The sequence below is a fragment of the Lampetra planeri genome, chromosome 26 (genome assembly GCF_965212315.1).
Source record: "Lampetra planeri chromosome 26, kcLamPlan1.2.h2, whole genome shotgun sequence".
NCBI classification, from domain to species: Eukaryota; Metazoa; Chordata; class Hyperoartia; order Petromyzontiformes; family Petromyzontidae; genus Lampetra; species Lampetra planeri.
In genome coordinates, this window is record NC_136132.1 from 5,718,572 (window position 1) to 5,741,690 (window position 23,119).

Here is a 23,119-nt window from a genome sequence, read left to right on the forward strand (position 1 = left end):
CGGTGTGCCGTGAAGACCGAGAGCCGTGAGAATGAAAATGTTTGCATTAGATGAATGTCGATCTTTGTAATGTCCTCATTCCAAAATCATGAGCCCGTTGCATTTTATATCGACGAATTACAGTACAGCTGTATAAACAGTACATTTTAAACCAGCCCACGATACAAATCCACGCGGTAAAAACACATTCAAAAGACTTTTGTAAAATCTCGAATATTTTATGGCATAAAATGATTTTAAACATGCACCCAGCTGAAACAATTGTTATCATGCAGTAAAGACATAAAAATGCTGCAAATACAAACTCTTGAACACCAATTTGTAACGCCAGAGAACGCACTCTGATTCACTTAAGTGTTGTATTTTTGTTAAGCTTATGAGTGTCAAAATAACCTCGAATGGCCACCGATTTATTCTTGTTAGATCTTGGAAGCGAAGTGGCATTAACCCGATGCAACTGCCATTCACAGTTCATCGTTGTTAGCACGAGGGAGTGCAGCAATATATATTGTACGATGATTCTACACGCCCACAACTACGCTCTGCACCTTCAACCTGGGCGGATGGTTGGTGCGGCTCAAGTCGGATCGAACAATCCACAGCGTGGGGAAGCTCTCATCCAGCATGTGATCTGACACTTCACATATTGCGTAGGCTTTTTGCGCTTGTATGGACACTTTCGTTTCACATACTAAGAGCTTCTCCTAGCAACCAAACATCGGGCATCGTGCCAAACATGTTTGTATGTAGACCTTCTTTTGCACCGTACATAGCTAACCGTGCTAAAACATGCAGTAAGCCCGAAAACCCACGAGACATGTTCACCTATTGGTACCTCAATGGGAAGTACTGGTTTCTCTGGTTGCCACATTTATTTTGTTTAGTATCAATACCACCAACATGCTTTGTTTAGCATAGTTTTTGATAGAAACAAGTTTACAGGATCCCACTACACTACAATAAAATCAATGAGTAATTACAATCAACAGTCACGAGATTTTGAAAAAAATAGGAAAAATTTTATGTTTTTAACTCATTGAGAAATGATCTTTTGCACAAAGGCTAAACTTATTAAACCATTACACACTGGCAGTCATGTTTTATGGCTGTACAAACATAATTCAACAATTCCAAATTTGGCTTTGGACCTGTAGAATAATACATTGCGTTTATTTAGTGCATACATTATGGTCAGGTGATTTGCATACCTGGACATTTGTATAGGTGGAAATGCCACCTTGATATGAGTGTATGGGATAGTTTTTGTGTGTAAATGCATAATTATTCTTGTGTGCATCAGTGTATGTCCACAGCGAATTTATTGCTCTTGACATCTTCAAAGGTCCAGGTCCTCGTGAAGATGAAGAAGTTTTCTCACCAGCTCTGAAATAAGCATACATGTACATACAAGAATAGCATAGATAGTTACACGATTGGCAGGTTCATAGGTTCAGTGCAATCTCCCCCAATATTCACAACAGTCATAAAGTAGATTCTAGTTGATTGATCTCAGCATGCCCCAGAGGAGAAAGTCCATGTGTGCCGATATCTCAAGTGTGATATTATTAGCAGTTGCGCTTTGCCTTCCCCTCCCTCCAAGTCTTATGTAAGCATGTCTTGTTTATACAAGAGTTGTGCCTATATATTCAGCTCCGATTGTATTGTGGTGCGGTATAAAAAATTGCTTTGAAGGATACCAAGTTGCAGGCAACCCTTTGTACGAATTACAACAGACCCTTTGTGAATAATAGTGCAATGTAGCTCTCAGAAACACCTTCTTGTTCGGTTATATGTATATTTATTATAAATGAAGTCCACCGACTCACTTATAACTTAACGAGTAACCGCGAGTGGCTATATACACTTGGATAACTTATGTGACTCTACGCGACGCTCCCTGTGTAGTTGGCTAACTACACAGGAGCGGACGCGTAGTCACGGAGACAATACAACTCTAGCCTTCCAAGACTACAAGGTGCCCGTTCCAGGACGATGAAGACAATCCGCTACAAGATGACGACTGCAACGACAGCTCCTTGCTTCCCCCACAACAGCAGCCCAGAGCCCTGTTCCACGCCGGCTTTTATCCCCCTCACGACCCGGCCACGCCCCTCTTCCCTAACTCTCTCTCCCCGCACCTGGTCCTGTCTGTCTGTCCTAATTACAATATACGACCGTCTAGGTCCCGTGCTTCTCCTCATGCCACCCTGTCAATGCCTGTCGCATCAATCATTATTAGACCACTTAGGTCCCACATTAGCCTAACGTGAGCCTGTCTGTTCCAGTCACGTTAATTAGTAACCATGGCCCTAGATCACACCGTACTGTTGACAATAGGAAGACAATACTTGTTTTCTTGTTTTGGAAAAGAGTTGAATGATTAATCTTGTAATGTTGCAACATGCCTTTGGATGCACGCAGGCAAATACATCAAGACTGTAACTCAGATAAATTTTACACGTCTATATAGATGGCGGGTTGTAACGACACATTTATATATTTACGCGATCTAACCCAAAAACCTCTTATGGATGATATTGGTCGCTAAAGCCTACGTGTTAAACTGACGTCTATATTATATTTTTTTATACAACGTGCAATTCGCAATCGAAAGAGGCACATGATTCACTGGTTATTTTTGTCAATTATATTTTTCACATTGAGGATGGAGTAGTGATGAGGTTGTTAATGGCCTGCACTATCAACCCAGCATCCTGAGTTTTGTTCCTGGTCACGGCCAACTTTGGTGGCAAGCTGATATCAGCATATCAGCACTGGGCCTGCCCTCCCCACCCTTCCACTACCTTGGACTGACCAGTGTGGAGAATCATAAAAAAATACCCTGATGAGCAAAATGGCACGGAAGGCCTTCATTTAGCAGTGAATTGACAAAGAGCTGTAAATGATCATTTTGTGAAAAATGTACAAAGCAGTATTTAAGTGTATACTGAATGTACATATTACATAGTGTTTTTTTTACCCTGCACACAGTACACGCCCTAATTCCAGCTTTCGGAGCAGGATTATGCAAAATGTGGTGCATTATTGTTAGATTAGGTCGGGCATGCCCCATGGCATCAAGGGTTACCTGCGGCGCCTGGCCTCAAAGGAATATCACACTCGCGCGCTTGGTCGATCAGAGTTTTCAAGGCCTCGGGGCAGTCCTCCGGCAGTGGCTCACTCTCGCCCTTCATCACCATGTTACGAATTGCCTTCATGTCTTTGCCTGCCGTGAACAATTTCAACCGTCACCATCAGCATCGATGTTAACAATTACAATGTAAGGTTTATGTAGCATCCATATGCAGTCTCATTTCAGCATGCTCTGTAGAGCAGTGGGGCGTGAAGGGCAGCAGAATGAAATGAGGGGAGAGGTAGGGAAAGAGCGAGTCCATGGACGGTTTCGATGACACGGAGTGCGATCTTGAGGTTGATCAATGATTGAATTGGAAGACAGTGGAGGGATCTGAGTATTGGGATGAAGTGGTCTCATTCAGGGTGCATGTGAAGAGTTTGACAGAAGCATTTCGGGTCATCTGGATATTGTAGATAGGGGAATTAGGGAAGCCGCATAAGAGAGAGTGGCAGTAGTAGAGTTGGAACGTGATGAAGACTTGAATTAAGATTTGAACGGCAGCTGGGGTAAGAAAATGGCAGATGCAAATACACGTTGCATAGATGGAGGCATGAGACCACGCAGAGTTGAGATATATATGGTAAGAGAGTTAGGGCTCAATGACACAATCATAAACTTCAAGATGAAAGCTGGAAAACAGTTGCTTCGGTATTAACTTGCATTTATCTACTAAGTTTATAAAATATGCTCAGCATCCATAAATACTGCTATATGTATTCCCTCAGCTGCTGCATGATAGAAAGTGCCAGTGGTGCAGCCCTAAACATTTCCCACGAATATCTTGGATGCTTTACTGGCACCAAAATACATGGGTACTAAATATACACCATGATTTGCAAAATACCATATCAGCACGGACATAGCACCAAATGATTGCAAGTGGGAGGTGTGGATGTGTCTAGGGCGTTCCATGCAATGTGGTGGCAGTTAGGGTTGTGATTGTTAAGTGACGATAATTGCGGTACAGATGGTGAAGTTGTGTTGGTTGTGTGTCGATTGTGATACTGTGGATGTTGGCGATGGTGGCATGTGTCGTTTGGTGGTGGTTGTACGAGGGGAATGTAGAAGCAGGTGTTGTGCAGAGATGTTCAAGATAACGACGGCCGTGGATCTTCTCAGAAATATCACCTTCGAAAGGAATCTTGCGTGCAGCAATTTCCCACATCACAACACCATAGCTGCAGAGACAACACCCCAACAAAAGCCATCAGATTACGGATACAACCATCTTCTGTTCATGAAAGACTAACTATCCTGTTATCCAACAACTAGCTAAAACTTGCACCCTATAAAATACATTTATTTACATCACAGGTGGGGGGAACCTATGGCTCATGGGCCAAGTGAGGGCCCAGTCATTCTAATCGGCCCACAAAGAATATTTTCTATTTCCATAAGCATCTTAGCCGTTTGATGTCTTCGGAACTGCGACGTGAAATCGTCGAGTTCGAGAAAAGCAATAGGCAGGCATCGCATTAATGGAGTGAAGGCAAGCCCTCGTTTATCTAGTTTCACGTAACTATTGGACAATGCTAAGCTGTGTGTTAATGTGGCCCACCAAAGGCATCTTAAAGTCATATTCAGCCCTTTTCAGTAAGAAAAAGTGGCTGCTTGGGGAAACCTTTATCCAGCAGTGGATTGATCAAGGCTCATGATGACAGTTACAAAAACCAAGTGTTTGTCCAGCAAAGAAAAGCAGCTGCATCAGCAACCGGGTGGCACCTGTAGATGTCGCAGCTGGGAATGGGTTTGTAGTTGAGGTCCCTCTGTCTCTCAGGAGCGATGAATGCCATCGACTCCGAAGAGTTCCGGTTCGTGCTGCTGCGGCAGATGGACGTGCAGGTCCTGGCAAAGCCAAGATCGGAGAGCTGCTCAAGACAGCACGATGAAATATAGAACATGGAACAGGACCGAGGAAGCAGGCATTAGGAACACGTACAAGTGTACATACATCCACCGCTGTATTAATTTTTCCACGGAGATTCAGACTCTGTGACCGTCTCAAGCCAACTTAACCACAATAGACCCCACTAAGCAGTTACAAATGAAGACGGGGCACTGCGGTCTCAAATGCCTGGCCACAATCATGCACACCTTTGCTCTAGTATCAGTATCCAGCTGCGAAGCTGTTAGGCATGCAACGATGCATCAACTTATTGATTAAAATTAATACTTATGCTCATCTTACATAGAATTCTAAGTATAAGCATAATTATTTTAAATGTACGTAAATTGTATGTAAATTTCTCATGTAAACTCTGCAACCAATAGCTTTTACATTCTCCCATTATCATCAACACCAGCCATGGTCAATCCGCTGCTGGATTAAGGCTTCCCCAAGCTGCCACAAACAATCCTTCTATGTAAATAAACCACCTAGCACCTGCACATGAACATTCTCTAATGTAAATAAACCACCTGGCACCTGCACATGAACATTCTCTAATGTAAATAAACCACCTAGCACCTGCACATGAACATTCTCTAATGTAAATAAACCACCTGGCACCTGCACATGAACATCCTCTAATGTAAATAAACCACCTGGCACCTGCACATGAACATCCTCTAATGTAAATAAACCACATGGCACCTGCACATGAACATCCTCTAATGTAAACAAACCACCTGGCACCTGCACATGAACATTCTCTAATGTAAATAAACCACCTGACACCTGCACATGAACATTCTCTAATGTAAATAAACCACCTGGCACCTGCTCATGAACATTCTCTAATGTAAATAAACCACCTGGCACCTGCACATGAACTTTCTCTAATGCAAATAAACCACCTGGCACCTGCACATGAACATTCTCTAATGTAAATAAACCACCTGGCACCTGCACATGAACATTCTCTAATGTAAATAAACCACCTGGCACCTGCACATGAACTTTCTCTAATGTAAATAAACCACCTGGCACCTGCACATGAACATTCTCTAATGTAAATAAACCACCTGGCACCTGCACATGAACATTCTCTAATGTAAATAAACCACCTGGCACCTGCACATGAACTTTCTCTAATGTAAACAAACCACCTGGTACCTGCACATGAACTTTCTCTAATGTAAATAAACCACTTGGCACCTACACATGAACTTTCTCTAATGCAAATAAACCACCTGGCACCTGCACATGAACATTCTCTAATGGAAATAAACCACCTGGCACCTGCACATGAACTTTCTCTAATGTAAATAAACCACCTGGCACCTGCACATGAACTTAGTCTAATGTAAATAAACCACCTGACACCTGCACATGAACATTCTCTAATGTAAATAAACCACCTGGCACCTGCACATGAACATTCTCTAATGTAAATAAACCACCTGGCACCTGCACATGAACATTCTCTAATGTAAATAAACCACCTGGTACCTGCACATGAACACTCTCTAATGGAAATAAACCACCTGGCACCTGCACATGAACACTCTCTAATGAAAATAAACCACCTGGCACCTGCACATGAACATTCTCTAATGTAAATAAACCACCTGGCACCTGCACATGAACTTTCTCTAATGTAAATAAACCACCTGACACCTGCACATTAACTTTCTCTAATGTAAATAAACCACCTGGCACCTGCACATGAACTTTCTCTAATGTAAATAAACCACCTGGCACCTGCACATGAACCTTCTCTAATGTAAATAAACTACCTGGCACCTGCACATGAACATTCTCTAATGTAAATAAACCACCTGGCACCTTCACATGAACCTTCTCTAATGTAAATAAACCACCTGCCACCTGCACATGAACATTCTCTAATGTAAATAAACCACCTGGCACCTGCACATGAACATTCTCTAATGTAAATAAACAACCTAGCACCTGCACATTAACTTTCTCTAATGGCAAAACGTTTCTGCAATCGAATCGCAACACTGTTGTATCAATAACAACAATGGCAGTACAATGGACATCTGTGGAAAAGAGCTTTATAGTTCATCAGATTCCTCCAGTATAAATACATATTCTGAGTATGTATATTGCTGTTGAGTAAACCCCTGAGGCTGCATGCAGTTTTGACCAATAATGCTGGTCCAGCTTCATTACACGAATGTAATTTTAGATTATTGTATTTCTTTATCATAATTTATCATTCATTTTTTCATTTCACGGTCATTTTATATTTGCAAACATCACAAAGTAACCCCGACCCCTGAGGCTCCGGCACCTTGATGGTGTAGTGCTCGTTGACCAGGAACTTATCCGTGCACACGTTGCGGTAGCACACTGGGCTCTTCATGCTGTGCATTCTGCAAAGAGATGGCAGGCAAGAGCATGAACGTTCAATCAAAATTGCCGCACCACACGGCCCCGTGACTCTGACTCATGACACAGTGTGCAACATCCGAAGAGGATCGGATGCTGAAAATAAAAAGGTGCAATTTCATTTTCGAGAGTGGACCACTGTGTTCCCGTGTCACGGTAAAAATTCTCAAGGACCCACATTAAGTAGAAATGAGCCCACAACGGCTATGACACTTTGTGCGTGTCTACACCTCCAGCTGTCTAACATCCCCCACCCCCTCCCCGCACTGAATGTTTCCACCGCAAGTGGTTATCGGAGAGATTTATTCAGATAAATTAGTGACCTAACATTAGTAGCGAGTGATGATTCATAATTGACTATCTTTGTATCAAATCGCTTGAGTACAATGCCTACGTGTGTCGGAGACATTCCTGCACCAACACAGCCTGCAGGAGTTGAACTCTGGAAACCGCCTGATGATGCTGGATGCAATTAGCAGTGAATCATCGTAAATAATTGTTAAATGCATGTGGATTGCACTTCAGCACACTGCTGTGCTGAAGCAATACAAAACTGACATTTGTTGTACGTGACAACTTAACTTATTCAGCCGTGTGATGTGCAGGAGAGTGTACGACACATTGTCATTGACCAAATAAATATATATTATGAACGTTAAGCAATGGTCGCGAAAGCCTACGTGTTAAAAGTAGCAGGTGATATCTGAACAAGCGTTGGCCAACGTCGGAATATATGGTCAAACAACCCCCATGACTAAGGCCTATAACATCCAGCAGTGAATTGACAAAGAGTACCAAATTATTACTTAATTTCTACGATAAGCGAATATGTCACGTAAGAGTCATGTGGAGTCCATCCAATTAATTTCCATAATTGCCACCAGGCTGCCATATATCACTGCATATTTTCAAATTGACACTTACATTTTGAAAAATCTAAGCAGAAAAATCATAATTCTTAATCCATCCAAGCCAGCTAAATTCCTCCCATCTGTTCCACGCATCCGCGATTACATGTCCATGCGCCAAACAGGTGGGCCCCTAAAGGTGCAAGATGGGGAAAGGGTAGAGGGGACCCCCGGGAGATGGCCAGCACGCACCGGCAGAGGGCACGTGCCCCCTCCATGGCCATGTGAACCTTGCTGCGCCAGCTGAGTGGCTCCTCAGACTGCAGCAGCTCACGGAGGGTGCCACGACTGCAGTACTCCATCACGATAGCAAAGAAACTCGCTGGAGCCAGGCAACGCATGCGGAGGAAGAGATACCGAGATACACACCAAGTTTCGATTTAAAGCTTTCGTGACTGCAGGGATTCATCTTCTTGGTTTTTTCGGTAAAGTCACGTAGAAGGGAAGTAATAAAATAATACAAATAAAACATAATAAAATAATTCTCACGACGTTTCGGCTACAACGCAAGCAGCCGTCTTCAGGTGAAGAATGATACACTGCCAAGCTAGGAGCTTATATATAAGCTGAGTTGGGGGTGTAAGAAGAGCGCCTTAACAAAAGAATATACTAAATTCCTCTTGATATGCACATTCTTTTGTTAAGGCGCTCTTCTTACACCCCCAACTCAGCTTATATACTGTATAAGCTCCTAGCTTGGCAGTGTCTCATTCTTCACCTGAAGACGGCTGCTTGCGTTGTGAACCAAAAACGTCGTGAGAATTATTTTATTATGTTTTATTTTTATTATTTTATTACTTCCCTTCTACGTGACTTTACCGAAAAAACCAAGAAGATACACACCAAGCATACATATGTAAACAAATGCAGCCCAGCGAACTGCTTGCTCCATCCGCTGACCGGCGGAAGGTGCCACCATTAGGGGAGGATCGAGAGAGCTGCCCTAGAGGGTATTTGGCCTACTCTTCCATGCTGGCCAGACATACACATACGTTGTTTTTTATTATCACGGTTGCCAAGCAGAGGCTCTGAAATGGCCAAAATGCCAAATGGCCAGCAACATACAGCACTCCTGAAGGTGTAATAAACAACAGTTATTATATTGAATTGAGAAAAAGTTCTAAGAACTTAGGAAAATAGACAATGTGAGGGAATTCCAAAGTGGGTCTTAGTGTGCGTATATTTGGGTCGCTATACAAGGGAGTCAGCCCAATATAACTGGCCACCTTGGTCTCCCCCCCACTGCTGGTTCATATTGAATCATTGAATCCGCACCAAGTAAATTGACCAGAGGCCTAGACCCAGTTAAGTATATCTATGTGGTTCACTAAAATGTACAACAGACACGTGACCATGCGAAATGCCCAATATCAAGCAATAACATAATTGTTTCTCTAATGAAAACAATCAGCATGGTTGCGTACATGATTGTTAAAAACAAATGCATTTTTAGTGGTCGGCAATCAACTAAAAGCCATTACGAATAATGGTGGAGCAATATCAATCGTATCTGCTCTTGAACATTTGCAGCACCCTTACACAAGTAAGCGTATTCACATGAAATATTTAGACGTGTTGACACGGTGCACTCTGCTCGCAAACATCATTCAACGCTGTATAAAACTCCATAAACACGCCGTCTTTCTAAAAAACGTCACTCTGGCTTGCACGTACGCAAACTTACCCGAAGGGTCCACGATAATCCCATAGAGCCTGATAATATTCTCAGAGTCAAGTTCCCGCATCTTCTTAGCTTCATCCAACATGACATTCTTGGACCCCGCTGCATATGCACTGCTCACAAATAAAAAATAAAAAAACAGATCCTCCATGTCAGTGATGTCAGCACAAGCCTGTGAGTAAAACTGTCTCCCTGTGTGTCGTGCAATGCTTACTTAAGTGCTTAAGGCCTACCAAGGCCCACCAAGGCAATGCACGGTACAGGACGCAGTGGCAGGGTTGGGGGCGGAAAGAACACATCTCTGCTCGGTGATAGTTTTAGGCCGAGTAAACCTTAAAGAGACCCAGGTCAAGTGAAGACACCAATTGCCACAGCTGTCCATAGCCATGCATGGACACAGGCTTATTAAGACTGTAGTGCAGCAATGTTCTCCAGTCACTCTCCCGGCATGCATCTGTCAAAGCCCAAGTGCCTTCTTCTTGGTTCTTTCGGTAAAGTCACGTAGAAGGGAAATAATAAAATAATAATAAAACTGAATAAAATACAGACCTGTTCTTCACCTGAGGATGGCTGCTTGCGTTGTGGCCGAAACGTTGTGAGAATTGTATTTTATTATGTTTTATTTGTATTATTTCCCTTCTACGCGACTTTACCGAAAGAACCAAGAAGTTAAATCCCTGCAGTCACGAAAGCTTTAAACCCATGATTTGGCACTTGCGATATAAAAGAAATGATAAAAAAAAGAACTTGTGTAAAAAGTTGTAGATATTTTAGAAAATTTCGAAAAAAATTCACGGCAAGGTTGGAAGCATGACGTCATTACACACGAACGTGGCTGAGGTGTTGTGAAAGAGAGCTGATGTCACCGCCCATGATCAGGAGCGTACATGTTTGTGAGGGGCACACCTCTGGTTGGCTGCTTGCTTGTGGTCACATGACGCACTTCAACCAATCCGTGCCGCGTTAATCACACAATGACAGAATCACAGAATCACAGAATGACAGACCTGGGTGTTTATATATATTTATGTTATTGTTACTTTGAATATTATGTCAGAAACACTTGGTCTGTGCCCTCCAGTTACCAGGGTGAAAAGTGGGCTACGTTTTGCCCAATCCTGGACCAGCTGCTTCAAAAACGTAATAAACAAACAATTTGTTCATGATTTGCTGTCACAATTTGAGTTTATCCCACCATTATTCTGCCGTGGCATCAAGGCAAGATGGGATGGTGGGTGGGGCTTAGCCGACCTAGTGGAATCGTCATTGAAATGTAATACTTACGCATCTACCATATCTTGCAATGGCAATTCCACTAGGCCTGAATGCCACGCTAGGCTCTATCCGACCCCCCCTCCTCCACACCCCACAATTCCACTGGTTCTGTTATCCTGTTAGGAAAATGTATTTCATTCTAAAAATCGAATTGCGATGCCAAGCTGGGAATTGTGCGAATCGACAAACTCTACCCACATGCGTCTCTTATGCACTCATAAGTCCAGCCCATCCCCAAATGAGCGCACTCACCTCATGTCAGATTTAAAATGCTTGATCCAAACGGGGAACTGGCAAAACTCGCCCTTGTACATGGAGTACTTGATGGTGGTAATGTCTTTTTTCCGGTTCACAATCTCATCCAGCTTTATCTCCCGGAGCTCTTCCACAGGGTGTCTAGACTTCCCTGTGTTAACAATAAATAAAGTCAGGGAGTGTAAAAACATGAAGGTTATCAAATGGACTTTTCCTGCTTTCCTGTATTAGTCGTGTTTCGCGTACGTAGACACAATGTACACTCCTACGTAATACACACAACACGCCACATACCACAATGCAATATACACCACACATGAAATCACATCCAATGGCGGGTGGAGTGGTGGCGCACTACACGATGACCAAGCGAGATGAGTTTCTTGGCCACGGCCAATCCGCACCAAGCAGTGTGGCAGAGTACGGTCAAGCACCCCCTTGGGAGGCCTTGATCCAGCAGTGGATTTAACAAAACCCTCTAATTTTCTTTACTTATTCCACCCAATCGTGTGGTTCCATGGTCAGAGTGCTCGACTCGTAAAATGGGAAGACTTTGATGATACACGGCATGCCAGAACACGTTCATTTTATTGTGGCCTACTGGAAAATACAACCATGAGAGGTTTTTTGGGTTAGATCGTGTAAATATATAAATGTGTCGTTAAAACCCGCCACAGCCAACCCTTACTAGTTGGCTGTCGGGGGGGTGTTGGGTTTTAACGACACATTTATATATTTACGCGATCTAACCCAAAAAACCTCTTATGGATGAAATTGGTCGCGAAAGCCTACGTGTGAAACTGGAAAATACAAGGTGATCCCGTTTATAGAGACTCCACTTAAATAATAGGGAAAATACACTTTGTTATTTTAAGACTTTCCCTTGTAAGCTAAGGAGTCATCGCTTGACAATACTGTGCAGAAGAAAATAAGATGGTGATTTGAAATCAAATGTGGTCTCTATAAAAAAAGGCATCGAAATCAATTCCTCATTACCAACCACAAACTTGATTAACGGCCAATTGCTCCTTTGAACAAAAAGGCACTTTGACCCGACTGTTATGGACCCTTCTGTTGTAGCTCAGCTGTATGTAGCATCCTCACCGAGATCCTTGGCAATGTTTAAGATGGTGCTGATTGTTTTTTTCATTTCTTCCTGCTGGGATTCGCTGGCTCTGCCCGTCTCTGTGAGCACAGCTGAAATAGCGAAACCAAGGACAGAAGAGACAAATCAATGGCGGGAAATACTGTACTGTAAACCAACAACATATAATGCACGACATGAAGTAAAACAAATGAGCATTGCATTAGGTTGTTTATTATTTGTATTCTGCAGATATTTCAGGCTATAGATCTTAAAATTAACCCAATTACTTTACTATGCAAGTTCAAAATTTGCGTTTTGATATTTAAGTGCTTTTTTGTATTTAAGGCCCCTTTTTAACATATGCTACAAGGCCCCGCACTCGCTTAATCCGGCACTGAACAGCTGTAAAATAGTTTCATAAGACTGGAAGTTGGCTAGCAGGTGCGTGGTGGGGTAAACCAATGAGTAATGTTTCATAGTTGGCATACTTCTTCTTAGAGGAGGGAAGCAGTGGGTTGAGTGCTTTGGTATGGATGAGTGCTTTGTGAAGGTCCTCATAGGTAATCAAGTTCTGACCTTCCCTTTCACATAAAAATGCAATGCTTACTTTAGTAGTTCAAAGCGTTTCTACATAGGTGGACATTTATGTAATGCCACAAGTAGACACTTCATTCAATATTAGTCAATTGAAAAAGTGCAAAAACAAAATGCTGTCCTTAAGACTGACGTGTATTAAAACAGGGGCACCAATAACTTATACTGCCATGAAAGCAATGCATATTCTGCTGCTCAAGGCACACATACAGAATTCAGTTCCCTTTGGTTATTTTATAGCTCAAGTTGCCATGGTGTAATGGCTACCCCACGCTTGAAATAGCAGTCCAGGTAAGACCAGTTCAATGTCTAACTCCAGCATGGCAGTGTAAAAACGATATGCAAGAGCCTTCAAATGGGAAAAGCACAGGATAGTTGATTTACAGGTCACGTGTGGTGGCGGTAAAGTGTGGGTAACTCCCACCTCATTAAAGACACCTGGCCAGCATAGAAGTGGGGGGGCAAAAATACCCTCCCAGATAAAGCGGTTCCCAAAAACCTTAGATTGTGCGGACACCTTTTTAGCCTCCAAAATATTTCGCGGACCACCACACTCCACTGGTTATTTGAAATAGCAGATTTCCTTGCGGCTCTGAAGTCACAGGTTGCTGACGCCTGCTCTAGAGGATTTTTCTAGAGGTCCCTATCATGGAGGCCCTTCCACCAGCAGCGGTGTGAACAAGCAATTGCATGGTTGCATCTTTACTTTGAAAGGTTATACCCAAGGGTTTGAAATTTTAATATAATATTGGAATGGCATGGACGGAAAAACGCATAAGAGGCCAGGCAAAGTGGAGATGGAGCAAAGTTACATGGAAGATAACTTAGGATTAAAGTGCAGTCGCACAGGATTGATAGCAACGGCATCCTAAGTAAGGGAAGGTAGGTGATAAAGAATTGTCACAAAAACATGTTTGCATGTGGATCCAAATCGCTCAAATAGGTATGCCGTAAAACTTCCTATTTTGTAAAATAATGCCCTATTAAAATACATGACCAAATTGCACTTTCCATATCCTTGCTATTCAATTTATACTTGACAAAGAAAATACTCTGAACATTATATTTGAACTAAACTTGTGCGATGGAGTCAAAATTTAAGTTCTAGTTTAGATCCTTGTGTGGTCCTGATCCAAGCCTCACGTAGGAATATAAAGCATATGGTATACAGAGATTAATTCATAATTTGAAACCTACCGTTCAGTATAAGCCGTGTGAGGTCCTCACGGAAGTCCTTCGTGGCGTCCATGATATTCTGCGGGCATATGTAGGTTTGCGTCTTGTCCAGCGTGTTGATATCCTGCAGGGTGATCATGGGAATGATGTCGTTGAGTCGCTCGTGGAAGAGTTCGAAGTTCTCCTGGGCATCGCTACTCTTCATGAATTTCTTAATGGCCCCGTAATTCTCATACTTCTCGATGTATTCCTTGATCTGCACGATGACCTCGATGAGCTGTACGAAAGCATTGCTACGGGCCCTGCAGGGCATCTTGTCAGGGTGTTTGGATTTGCCGGAGGCACCCTCAGACGAGGCCGCCTGCTCCTTCCTTTGGAGGTAGTCTATGACCATCTTCACCCTGTCCACCAACCTCTGACATTGGTATCTGTTGGACTTTACTTGCTGGAATGTTTTGTACAGCTCCTCTGCTACCGAGAAGACCTTTGATACAATTTCTGCAGGAGAAACAAGCGCAAACACAATTACACAGGCGTGCATGAATACACACAAGTACTTTATAGCGCAACAGCACGAGTGGATACACCAGTAAGGGCAGCATTTTAATGTTATGCACTTTGCTTGAAAACTTACTCGTCAAATTATTAAGGCTTCCATATTTTACACGAACAAAACTAAATATTACAATAAGCACGTGTGCTGAATATTTACCAGAATTTATAAGCACTGTACAGTGCTGTACAAATGCTCATTTGATATAATCCTTCTATTGTTCTACGTGGATGTAAATGCATGTTTTAATGCGTATATATAAAAAAACAATTCACTGGGATTGAGTGTGTGTAAATATGCTTCCTATTTGAAAGCCAACAGTAATTGTGTCCGATAAGCCAGTTCTAGCATTCATTCTTAGCAAAAATTCAGAAAAAAATGCCTATCATAAATTAGGGACAGGGTTAGTGTTGGCTTTTCACTTTCAGAAAAAAAATACCTATCATAAATTAGGGAAAGGGTTAGTGTTTGCTTTTCACTTTGAGCAAATAGACCACTTGTAATGTTATTCGGCGTTTCTCCAAACTTCAAGACTTGAACGGAAACCCACACGCTTCCTCATTAGTGTGTGTTTCAACTTGTTTTCCTCTAAGCAAACAAGTGCATGAGCCATACCGAAAGAGGATGCAAGTGTCCTGCATGACGAAGCCAGGCATTTTATGTCAACATGAGTATCTTTAACAGCCTCCGATTCGGTTAATGCGGAGTTTATTTTGGGTTAAATCACTGTGGTGTACAATGGCATTGTTTAAATTATTATAATCCGTACACTACCCGACACAGACAATCAAGTCAAGTTGGCACATCATGGGCAAATGTGGACGTTCTCCCCGTGACCGCGTGGATTTTTCTCCGGGTCCTCCGGTTTTTCCCTCCCCAATTAGAAACATGCGTTCAAAATATTTTGGCTGCTACATACCTGTCAACCCCTTATCAGCAGTGCCCTACCTTATTACAGACCAATTCAGACCTTATTGGTCACCCATGCCCTTATAAATCTCAACGTCCATCCCACAAAGTTGCATCACAAGGGAGACACAAACGAATAGACACACACATGTTGCTCGTATTGAAGCGGTCGTACGCCGTATGGACCTGAAAACTCAATTTACCTGTTACAAGAATACGGGTAAACTCTATGGGTTGACAGGTATGCCGCTATAATTTTCCGTATGATAGACCACTTAGTTGAGCTATTTGTGGCCAGGTCGCTTATGAAAAATAGCTGTATAGCTCAGTATGGCCTTAGCTGGTAAACAAAAATAGTTTAATAATAGTTTGTGTAAATATGCCAACTGATTTGGTTTATTATCAAATCCGAAAATATGTTGAAAAGGAAGGAACATTTTGGACGTTTCACTGGAGATTCCATGCAGTATCAGCAGGTGTTAGCCAAATTACATGTATTATTTGTCCATGCGATATTGATTCGCTCTGTTGGGTTATGGAGGATTATAGTTAAAAAATGGCATACCTACACGATCTAACCCCAAATAAACTCATTATAAACCAAAATATTGGTCGTTAAAGCTTATAACAATAATCTCCGATTTTAACAAATCAGTCTGTTGAGTTATCATAATAAGTTATGAAAAGGGCATTGGATACCACTGTAGGTCAAACGGATGTATGGAATTGAATCCTACAATATTTCCACACATAGAAAATGCCATAATCTCTGCTAATTTCCTGCACGCATGGCAGAGGTCGCAACCGGGTACCCGATACCTGTATCCTACCCAATACCCGGCTACCCGTACCCAGCCGGGTACGGGTACGGGTACCTGTTTGTGACCCTGGTGCGGCCGGGTACGGGTAGGCCGTGAGTCACTGGTGAGTAACTGTTTGTCACTCAACGTCTTGTCTCTTCTCACAATTCAAGTTCCTAGAATCAACCCACCCGCGCCTGCAACATGGCTTCATCCCAGAGGTCGCAATCAGGTACCCGATACCCGTACCCTACCTGTACCCTGCCGGGTACGGGTAGAGTACGGGTACGGCCGGGTACGGGTACCCGTTTGCGACCCTGGTGCGGCCGGGTATGGGTAAGGAATCAAAACCCGTTTGCGACCTCTGACGCATGGCCAAAGTAATCTTTGTGCAAAACGCCTAGCGACGCTTGAGCAGGCATTTACCATCTGTTTAGCAATCGGACATTATCTAAAATCTCGCTTGAGTTATCTTCATGCATTGTTGTTGTCCTTCTCCCACACCTACGATTAGCACGGATGGCTACATATGGTGCAAAAGAAGTTCAACATACATACATTGTTCACCCTTTTCCTGCAAATAACGCTTTTCAAATGTTTTTCTTTTAAAATAGCATTTTTCCCCCCTGCACAGCCAACATAAAACAAACTGCAGATGGCCCCTAAAGATATTAGCTTGACAGTTGAGTGCAAGAGTTTGGATGGTTAAGAAAAACACCATTCAAGTTACACAGCTGTATGCCAGACGGCAAAAGCCAGTGTTATCATCACTCATGATTATTCACATATAGGTTACATAATCCGCAGGGCTCAAAAACAGTCATGCATCGCTAAAATAACATTTATAAAATAACGTTCACAACATGGATAGCATTCATAACACGTTTAACATTCATAATATGAATCAATCAATTATGATAATTGTTTTTTTACCCTTTTATCTGGCAACAAAACTGACACCTTTTTTTTACAAGGAGTCATGTTTGCATTGACCACAATACCTGCAGTCGAAATGCAAACAAAAAACAACTCTGATAATGTATGCACTGTCCTTGAAATTGATTGGTCCACACCCGAGACAGCTTTCCTTAGAGCCAGTTTTGTTGCCAGATAAAAGGGTAAAAAAACAATTATCATATTTTGCTACTGGCAAAGGAGGTCCCAATGGTGTCAATCAATTATGCTATTTAAATAGTGAATATCTCATCAGACATTCATTCATGTTCATTACGGTTATGAATGTCTGGTCAACTATGCACAGGCAGAGAGGGCTGTGCAAAACTCACGTAGGGCAGTTCTTCTCAACCGTTATTGTCCACCACTTGTGTGGCCCATGATTTGTGAATTGTTAGCACATTGTGATCATACCAACTGACGTATTAAACGTGAAGCGCAAGAGACGCATTTAACACGTAGGCTTTCGTGACCAATATTATCCACAAGAGGCTTTTTTTGGGTTAGATTATTATTTAAGATTATTTAAGACCGAAACAGGAGAATTTCGCCACAACTCTGGCTGTCGCCTGATGATGCTGGTAGTAATTATCGGCGAAACGTCGTAATCGAATTGTAAATGTTGTGGGTTTTACTCTCCAACACGCTGGTTTTCTGAACTATAAACTAATTGGCATGTTTTGTTTACGTGACAAGCTTGACAAATTAGCTGTGTCGGGTGATGGTGGGTTTAACGATACATTTATATTTACGCAATCTAACTAAAAAAAACCTCGATTGTGCAATAACCATAGCAGAAACGCTGTATTATTTTCCAGGACTTATGTGCAAAGCTCTGTATAGCGCAGTGTATGTATTACGTATGTACGTGCATGTTTTATTATGCACTCAAACGCAACACAATAGTGTGCTGTGTTTCTGGCGACATTAGCGTAAACCCAGTAGAATAAGAGGGTGTGGAATACATTGCAAGCTACAGTTAAATCATTAAAGCAACGTTATACTGCAACGTGTTTGACAATGACCCTTATTTATAGCAAGGGGGCATCGCCCAAAACGTGAGCTATGATATTTTAAATATTTTACTGTAAAGCCCCAGAATGTTATTAACGAATGTATTAAGTTTGTATGATTTGTACTTGAATGCCAGTGCTAACGCAGCAGTAGCAGCATCACCACCAAATACAGTACCAATCAAGTATGTACCTTCTACTGCAGGCCAGGATATGCTGTGCATCCAGCAACATATCGTGTGTTACGAATACTCGACTGCATGTCTTGTCATTGAAACAGAACAAGTGTATGACCACGATGGCAGTATGACGCATCTGACCCGCCCATACTGCACATCTGTGAAAAACCTTCATAAGCTCATCGGATTTCTCCAGTCTAAATATTCAGATAAACATTCTGATGCAGCAACATTCGTGCTGTGTCTACCGATTCACACGTACCATATCATCACAAGCTCAAAACAGTGCCGTGCGTGCTGATTAATGTCAGTGCACCAATCCCACATTTCAAATGTTGAACATTCTCTGCACAGTCCAGCGTGGCAAGCTATGCTGAAACAACCTCTTCACGACCAACACGGAGTGGGGGAGACCCTCATCCTGCACTGGCTTGACAACAGGGCTGGACATGGCCATAAGAGTTAATGTCAGTGTACTGCATAGTGATATGCGGTGCTATCCTTGTGTGACCCTTACACTTTCACACAATCTTGGCAGTTGATTGACACGGTTACCATCATAACCACACACAAATCTAGACTTTACACTTTCAATACAAACTGCAAGCTGACCAAAGACAAATATCCCCCGTATAGCTGGGTGGGGAGGGTGGGGAGGGGCTGGGTGGGGAGGGGGGGCTGGGTGGGGGGGTGGGGAGGGGTGGGGCTGGGTGGGGGGTGGGGAGGGGCTGGTCACCCCGTGGTGCCCTTATAAAACTCAACGTTTAACCTATTCACGCCGGCTTGTGCCCGCCCTCACAGTCGGGCATATTTGCGGAATACACCACGCCGCCGTTGACCCTGGCCATTGGCCGAGCAACCCAACGTTCCTACCAGCTCCCTCCGCAGGACAATGTGTTAATTTACACTCGATGAATCCGATTAGCTATAAAGCTATTTTTTTCACAGATGTCCAGTAGCGGCACAGGGTCAGAACGTTACAATACAAAAACACGATAGGAATGCACACAAACACAAAGTATATGAAAAGTAAACAAATTACTTCATATATATACAAATGAAACTAAACTAGGTTTTTATCTTACCACGCCGGGTGTTCCATATGGGACACATTAACAAGCCGAGGACAAAAACTACGTGCAATGTACATTGATATCACCATGAGGTTAACCCGTATTCATATTCTTGGTTCTTTCGGTAAAGTCACGTAGAAGGGAAATAATAACAAAACAAAAATAAAACAATAAAATTCTCACGACGTTTCGATTGCAACACACGCAATCATCACCAGTTGCGAAAACCACAGCCACTTTTTTCAAATAAAATTGTCTTGCTGTGTTTTTCACACCTACTGATGATGATTGCTTGTGTTGCAATCGAAAGGTCGTGATGTTATTGTTTTATTTTTTATACTTTTATTATTTCCCTTCTACGTGACTTTACCGAAAGAACCAAGAATATGAATCCCTGCAGTCACGAAAGCTTTAAATCGAAATTTACCCGTATTCTTGTACCGGGAAATCGAGTTCTGAGGTCCATACGGTGTGCAGCCGTTTCAATACGGGCAAACACGTTCTTGTTTGTGTCTATTTGTTTGTGTTTCTCCCTTGTGATGGGACTTTGTGGGATGAATGTTGAGATTTATAGGGGCACGTGGTGACCAATAATATCTGAATTGGTCTGTAATAAGATGGGGCACTGATAAGGGGTTGACAGGTATGTAGTGGTGAATGTCTATGTGTTTGTGTTTCTCCCTTGTGATGGGACTTTTGTTGGATGAACATTGGGATTTATAAAGGACACGTGGTGACCAATAATATCTGAATTGGTCTGTAATAAGATGGGGGCACTGATAAGGGGTTGACAGGTATGTAGTGGTGAATGTCAGTGGTGAGTGTACTAGTGGTGAGTGTATGTGTTTGTGTTTCTCTCTTGTGATGGGACTTTGTGGGATGAATGTTGAGATTTATAGGGGCACGTGGTGACCAATAAGATCCGAATTGGTCTGTAAGAAGGTAAGGGGTTAACAGGTATGTTATCCACAAATATCAACATTGCTAGTAGCTTAACATTTCGAACACATTCGCCGCATTCCCCCCTCCGTCTTTAACCTGCGACGCCCACGTGCGTGAACACGGCTACCACAACGCGCGTAATTCGCGTAACCCAGATGGCGATAAAGTTCCACAAAATTCTCGCCTGCTTTTGTCTTTTGATTATTCAAATATAAGAAAAAAAATAGGGAGGGTGGGAGGAGGACGGGGAAAGAAAAGACGGCGAGTTTGGCGATTTCCCCCCCTCCGTGGACGAGGCTTCGAGGCGTTGCGCAAACAGCAACGCCGCCTCTACAGTGCACCACGCAGACTTCCAACATCACCACGAATCAGTCGTCTTCGTCGCGTTTAAAGCACCGCAGTATCCGCAAATGTAGCCGAGCAAGCGGCTCGATGTGTCTCTTGCACAAGTGTTACTCACCGAAAGCATCCATTGTAACAATGCTGCTGATGATGAAATGAACGCTTGGGGTGGGTGGTGGTGAATGAGATGCTGGTGATGTTGAACGCCAAGTCCAAACTCGACAAGAGCAGTTCTTTAATCGATCTTCTGCCGTATGGAACAAACACAGACAACTGTGTCCCGTATAGGCCACGCAAGGTTGCCGGGCAAGTGCTGCTGCACGTTCCGATTTAAAGGTTTGTATCAACTTCTCAGCGGAAACAAAGAAAACCAAAGAAAACACTGAAAACTGTACGTTCACGCAACCCCTAGACGCCCAGTGGGTTCTTCCAGAACCCGGTGAAAGACCCTCGTTCTTATAAGGAAATTAACAGCCTTGCAAACTCCTCCCATCTGACTGTCTCCTTCCTGCGCAACCATTCACCACTCACACTCCTCCTCCTCCCACTTCTCCTCCCGCCCCCTCCTTCTACAGGCACTAAGGGGCCGTCCATAAATGACGTCACGCGATTTTGGACGATTTTTGACCCCCCCCCCTTTCGTCACGCGGCGTCACAAAAAGTCAGACCCCCCTCCTCTCTCTCAAATATGACGTCACAAAGCTCTGCCCCCCCCTCCCCCCAAAAAATAAAACATGCTTCAAATCGCTTTAAACTATTGTCATTGTAGTGCGTAGTAAATGTGGCGCTGCACTCTGATGTTGTAGGAGAAAACATGTATTACAACCTTTACTTAATTAAGTAAGAACGTGTTGTCGATATTTATTTAAAGTTGCGCATTTTGATGTGACGTCACATTTCTCAAACAGTTTCATTTTCAGTTTCATGTATTTGGTATAGCCCTGTGAGCCATTCGGCTCTTGAATCGGGTGCAACCGCAAGAAACAAAAAAACATGAACAAGAAAACATATTAAAGTAACTATGTGACTAAGTGCAAACAGAAAATCCAGGAAAGAAAACAGAAAAAATTTAAGTAAAAAGCACCGTACACCAACGCTTCCCCTCCCTCCTCCTTCTCACTGCTTTCCTCTACGGGTCCATACTCTTTGTTTTTTTCAGTAAAGTCACGTAGGTAAAAAATAAAATACAAATAAATTAAATTAAATCACGACGTTTCGGAGGCAACACAAGCTTCCGTCTTCAGGTGGCACCGTCACAGCAAAATTACTGTATCAAGTGGGGACATGGGGAAAACCAAAGAGTATGGACCCTTGCAGTAACGAAAACTTCAAATCTAGAATTCCTCTATGGGGTCTAGCCAGTGGTTTGGGTTTTCCGAGCAACATTTAGTTGAAGCGACTTAGCCAATCATCATGGAATGTTGGCATGTTTACTGGGTGCCGACAAAACCAGGCATCATCACGATGCAGATGCTAATTCTGTATTAATGGCCCTCGAGAATAACGGGTGTTTTTTGGGTTAGATCACGTAAATATAAATGTGTCGTTAAACCCGCCACCACCCGACACAGCCAATTAGTAAGGTTTGGCACGTAAACAGAACATGAACAGGAGGAATTCTCCACAATTCTGGCCGCCGCCTGATGATGCCGGTTGTAATTACTGGCGAAACGTCGTAGTCAGATTGCAAATGTTGTGGATTTGCTCTCCAACACACCGGTGTGATGTACTAGTAACAAATTGGCACGTTCTGTTTAAGTGACAAACCTTACTGATTGCCTGTATCGGGTGGTGGCGGGTTTAACGACACAGTTATATATACGCGATCGAACTAAAAACACCTTATTATGAATGTCACGAAAGCCTATGTGTTAAACTGATTAATGCCCCTGTTTTATGCATGCACAGTGGTATATGCAGTTGTGTAGTGTGCGATCACATTGTA

General features: G+C 42.8%; 1 protein-coding gene across 2 annotated transcripts; it reads right to left on the reverse strand.

Annotated features, from left to right (window-relative positions):
- Nucleotides 1-197: 197 nt before the first annotated feature.
- MLKL (mixed lineage kinase domain like pseudokinase) lies at nucleotides 198-21,747 on the reverse strand. Of its 2 annotated transcripts, XM_078606585.1 has the most exons (12): nucleotides 21,293-21,747; nucleotides 14,431-14,907; nucleotides 12,657-12,749; nucleotides 11,550-11,703; nucleotides 10,929-10,964; nucleotides 10,026-10,135; nucleotides 8,534-8,663; nucleotides 7,336-7,417; nucleotides 4,859-5,004; nucleotides 4,265-4,314; nucleotides 3,089-3,226; nucleotides 198-1,383 (listed from the first exon to the last, which is right to left on the reverse strand). In XM_078606585.1, exons 1-12 carry the CDS (start codon nucleotides 21,303-21,305, stop codon nucleotides 1,337-1,339), a joined length of 1,476 nt encoding a protein of 491 aa, XP_078462711.1. In that variant the 5' UTR covers nucleotides 21,306-21,747; the 3' UTR covers nucleotides 198-1,336. The 2 variants fall into 2 exon arrangements, with proteins under 2 accessions (XP_078462711.1, XP_078462712.1); XM_078606586.1 differs by lacking the exon at nucleotides 10,929-10,964.
- Nucleotides 21,748-23,119: the final 1,372 nt, after the last annotated feature.

Bases quoted from the DNA above. Each gene is read 5' to 3' on its own strand.
- MLKL (XM_078606585.1), bottom strand. The intron at 8,664-10,025 runs GTAAGTTTGCGT...GCCTGGCTCCAG, and splicing joins GATTATCGTGGACCCTTCGG to CGAGTTTCTTTGCTATCGTG. The intron at 1,384-3,088 runs GTAACCCTTGAT...TGCTTATTTCAG, and splicing joins TTTGAGGCCAGGCGCCGCAG to AGCTGGTGAGAAAACTTCTT.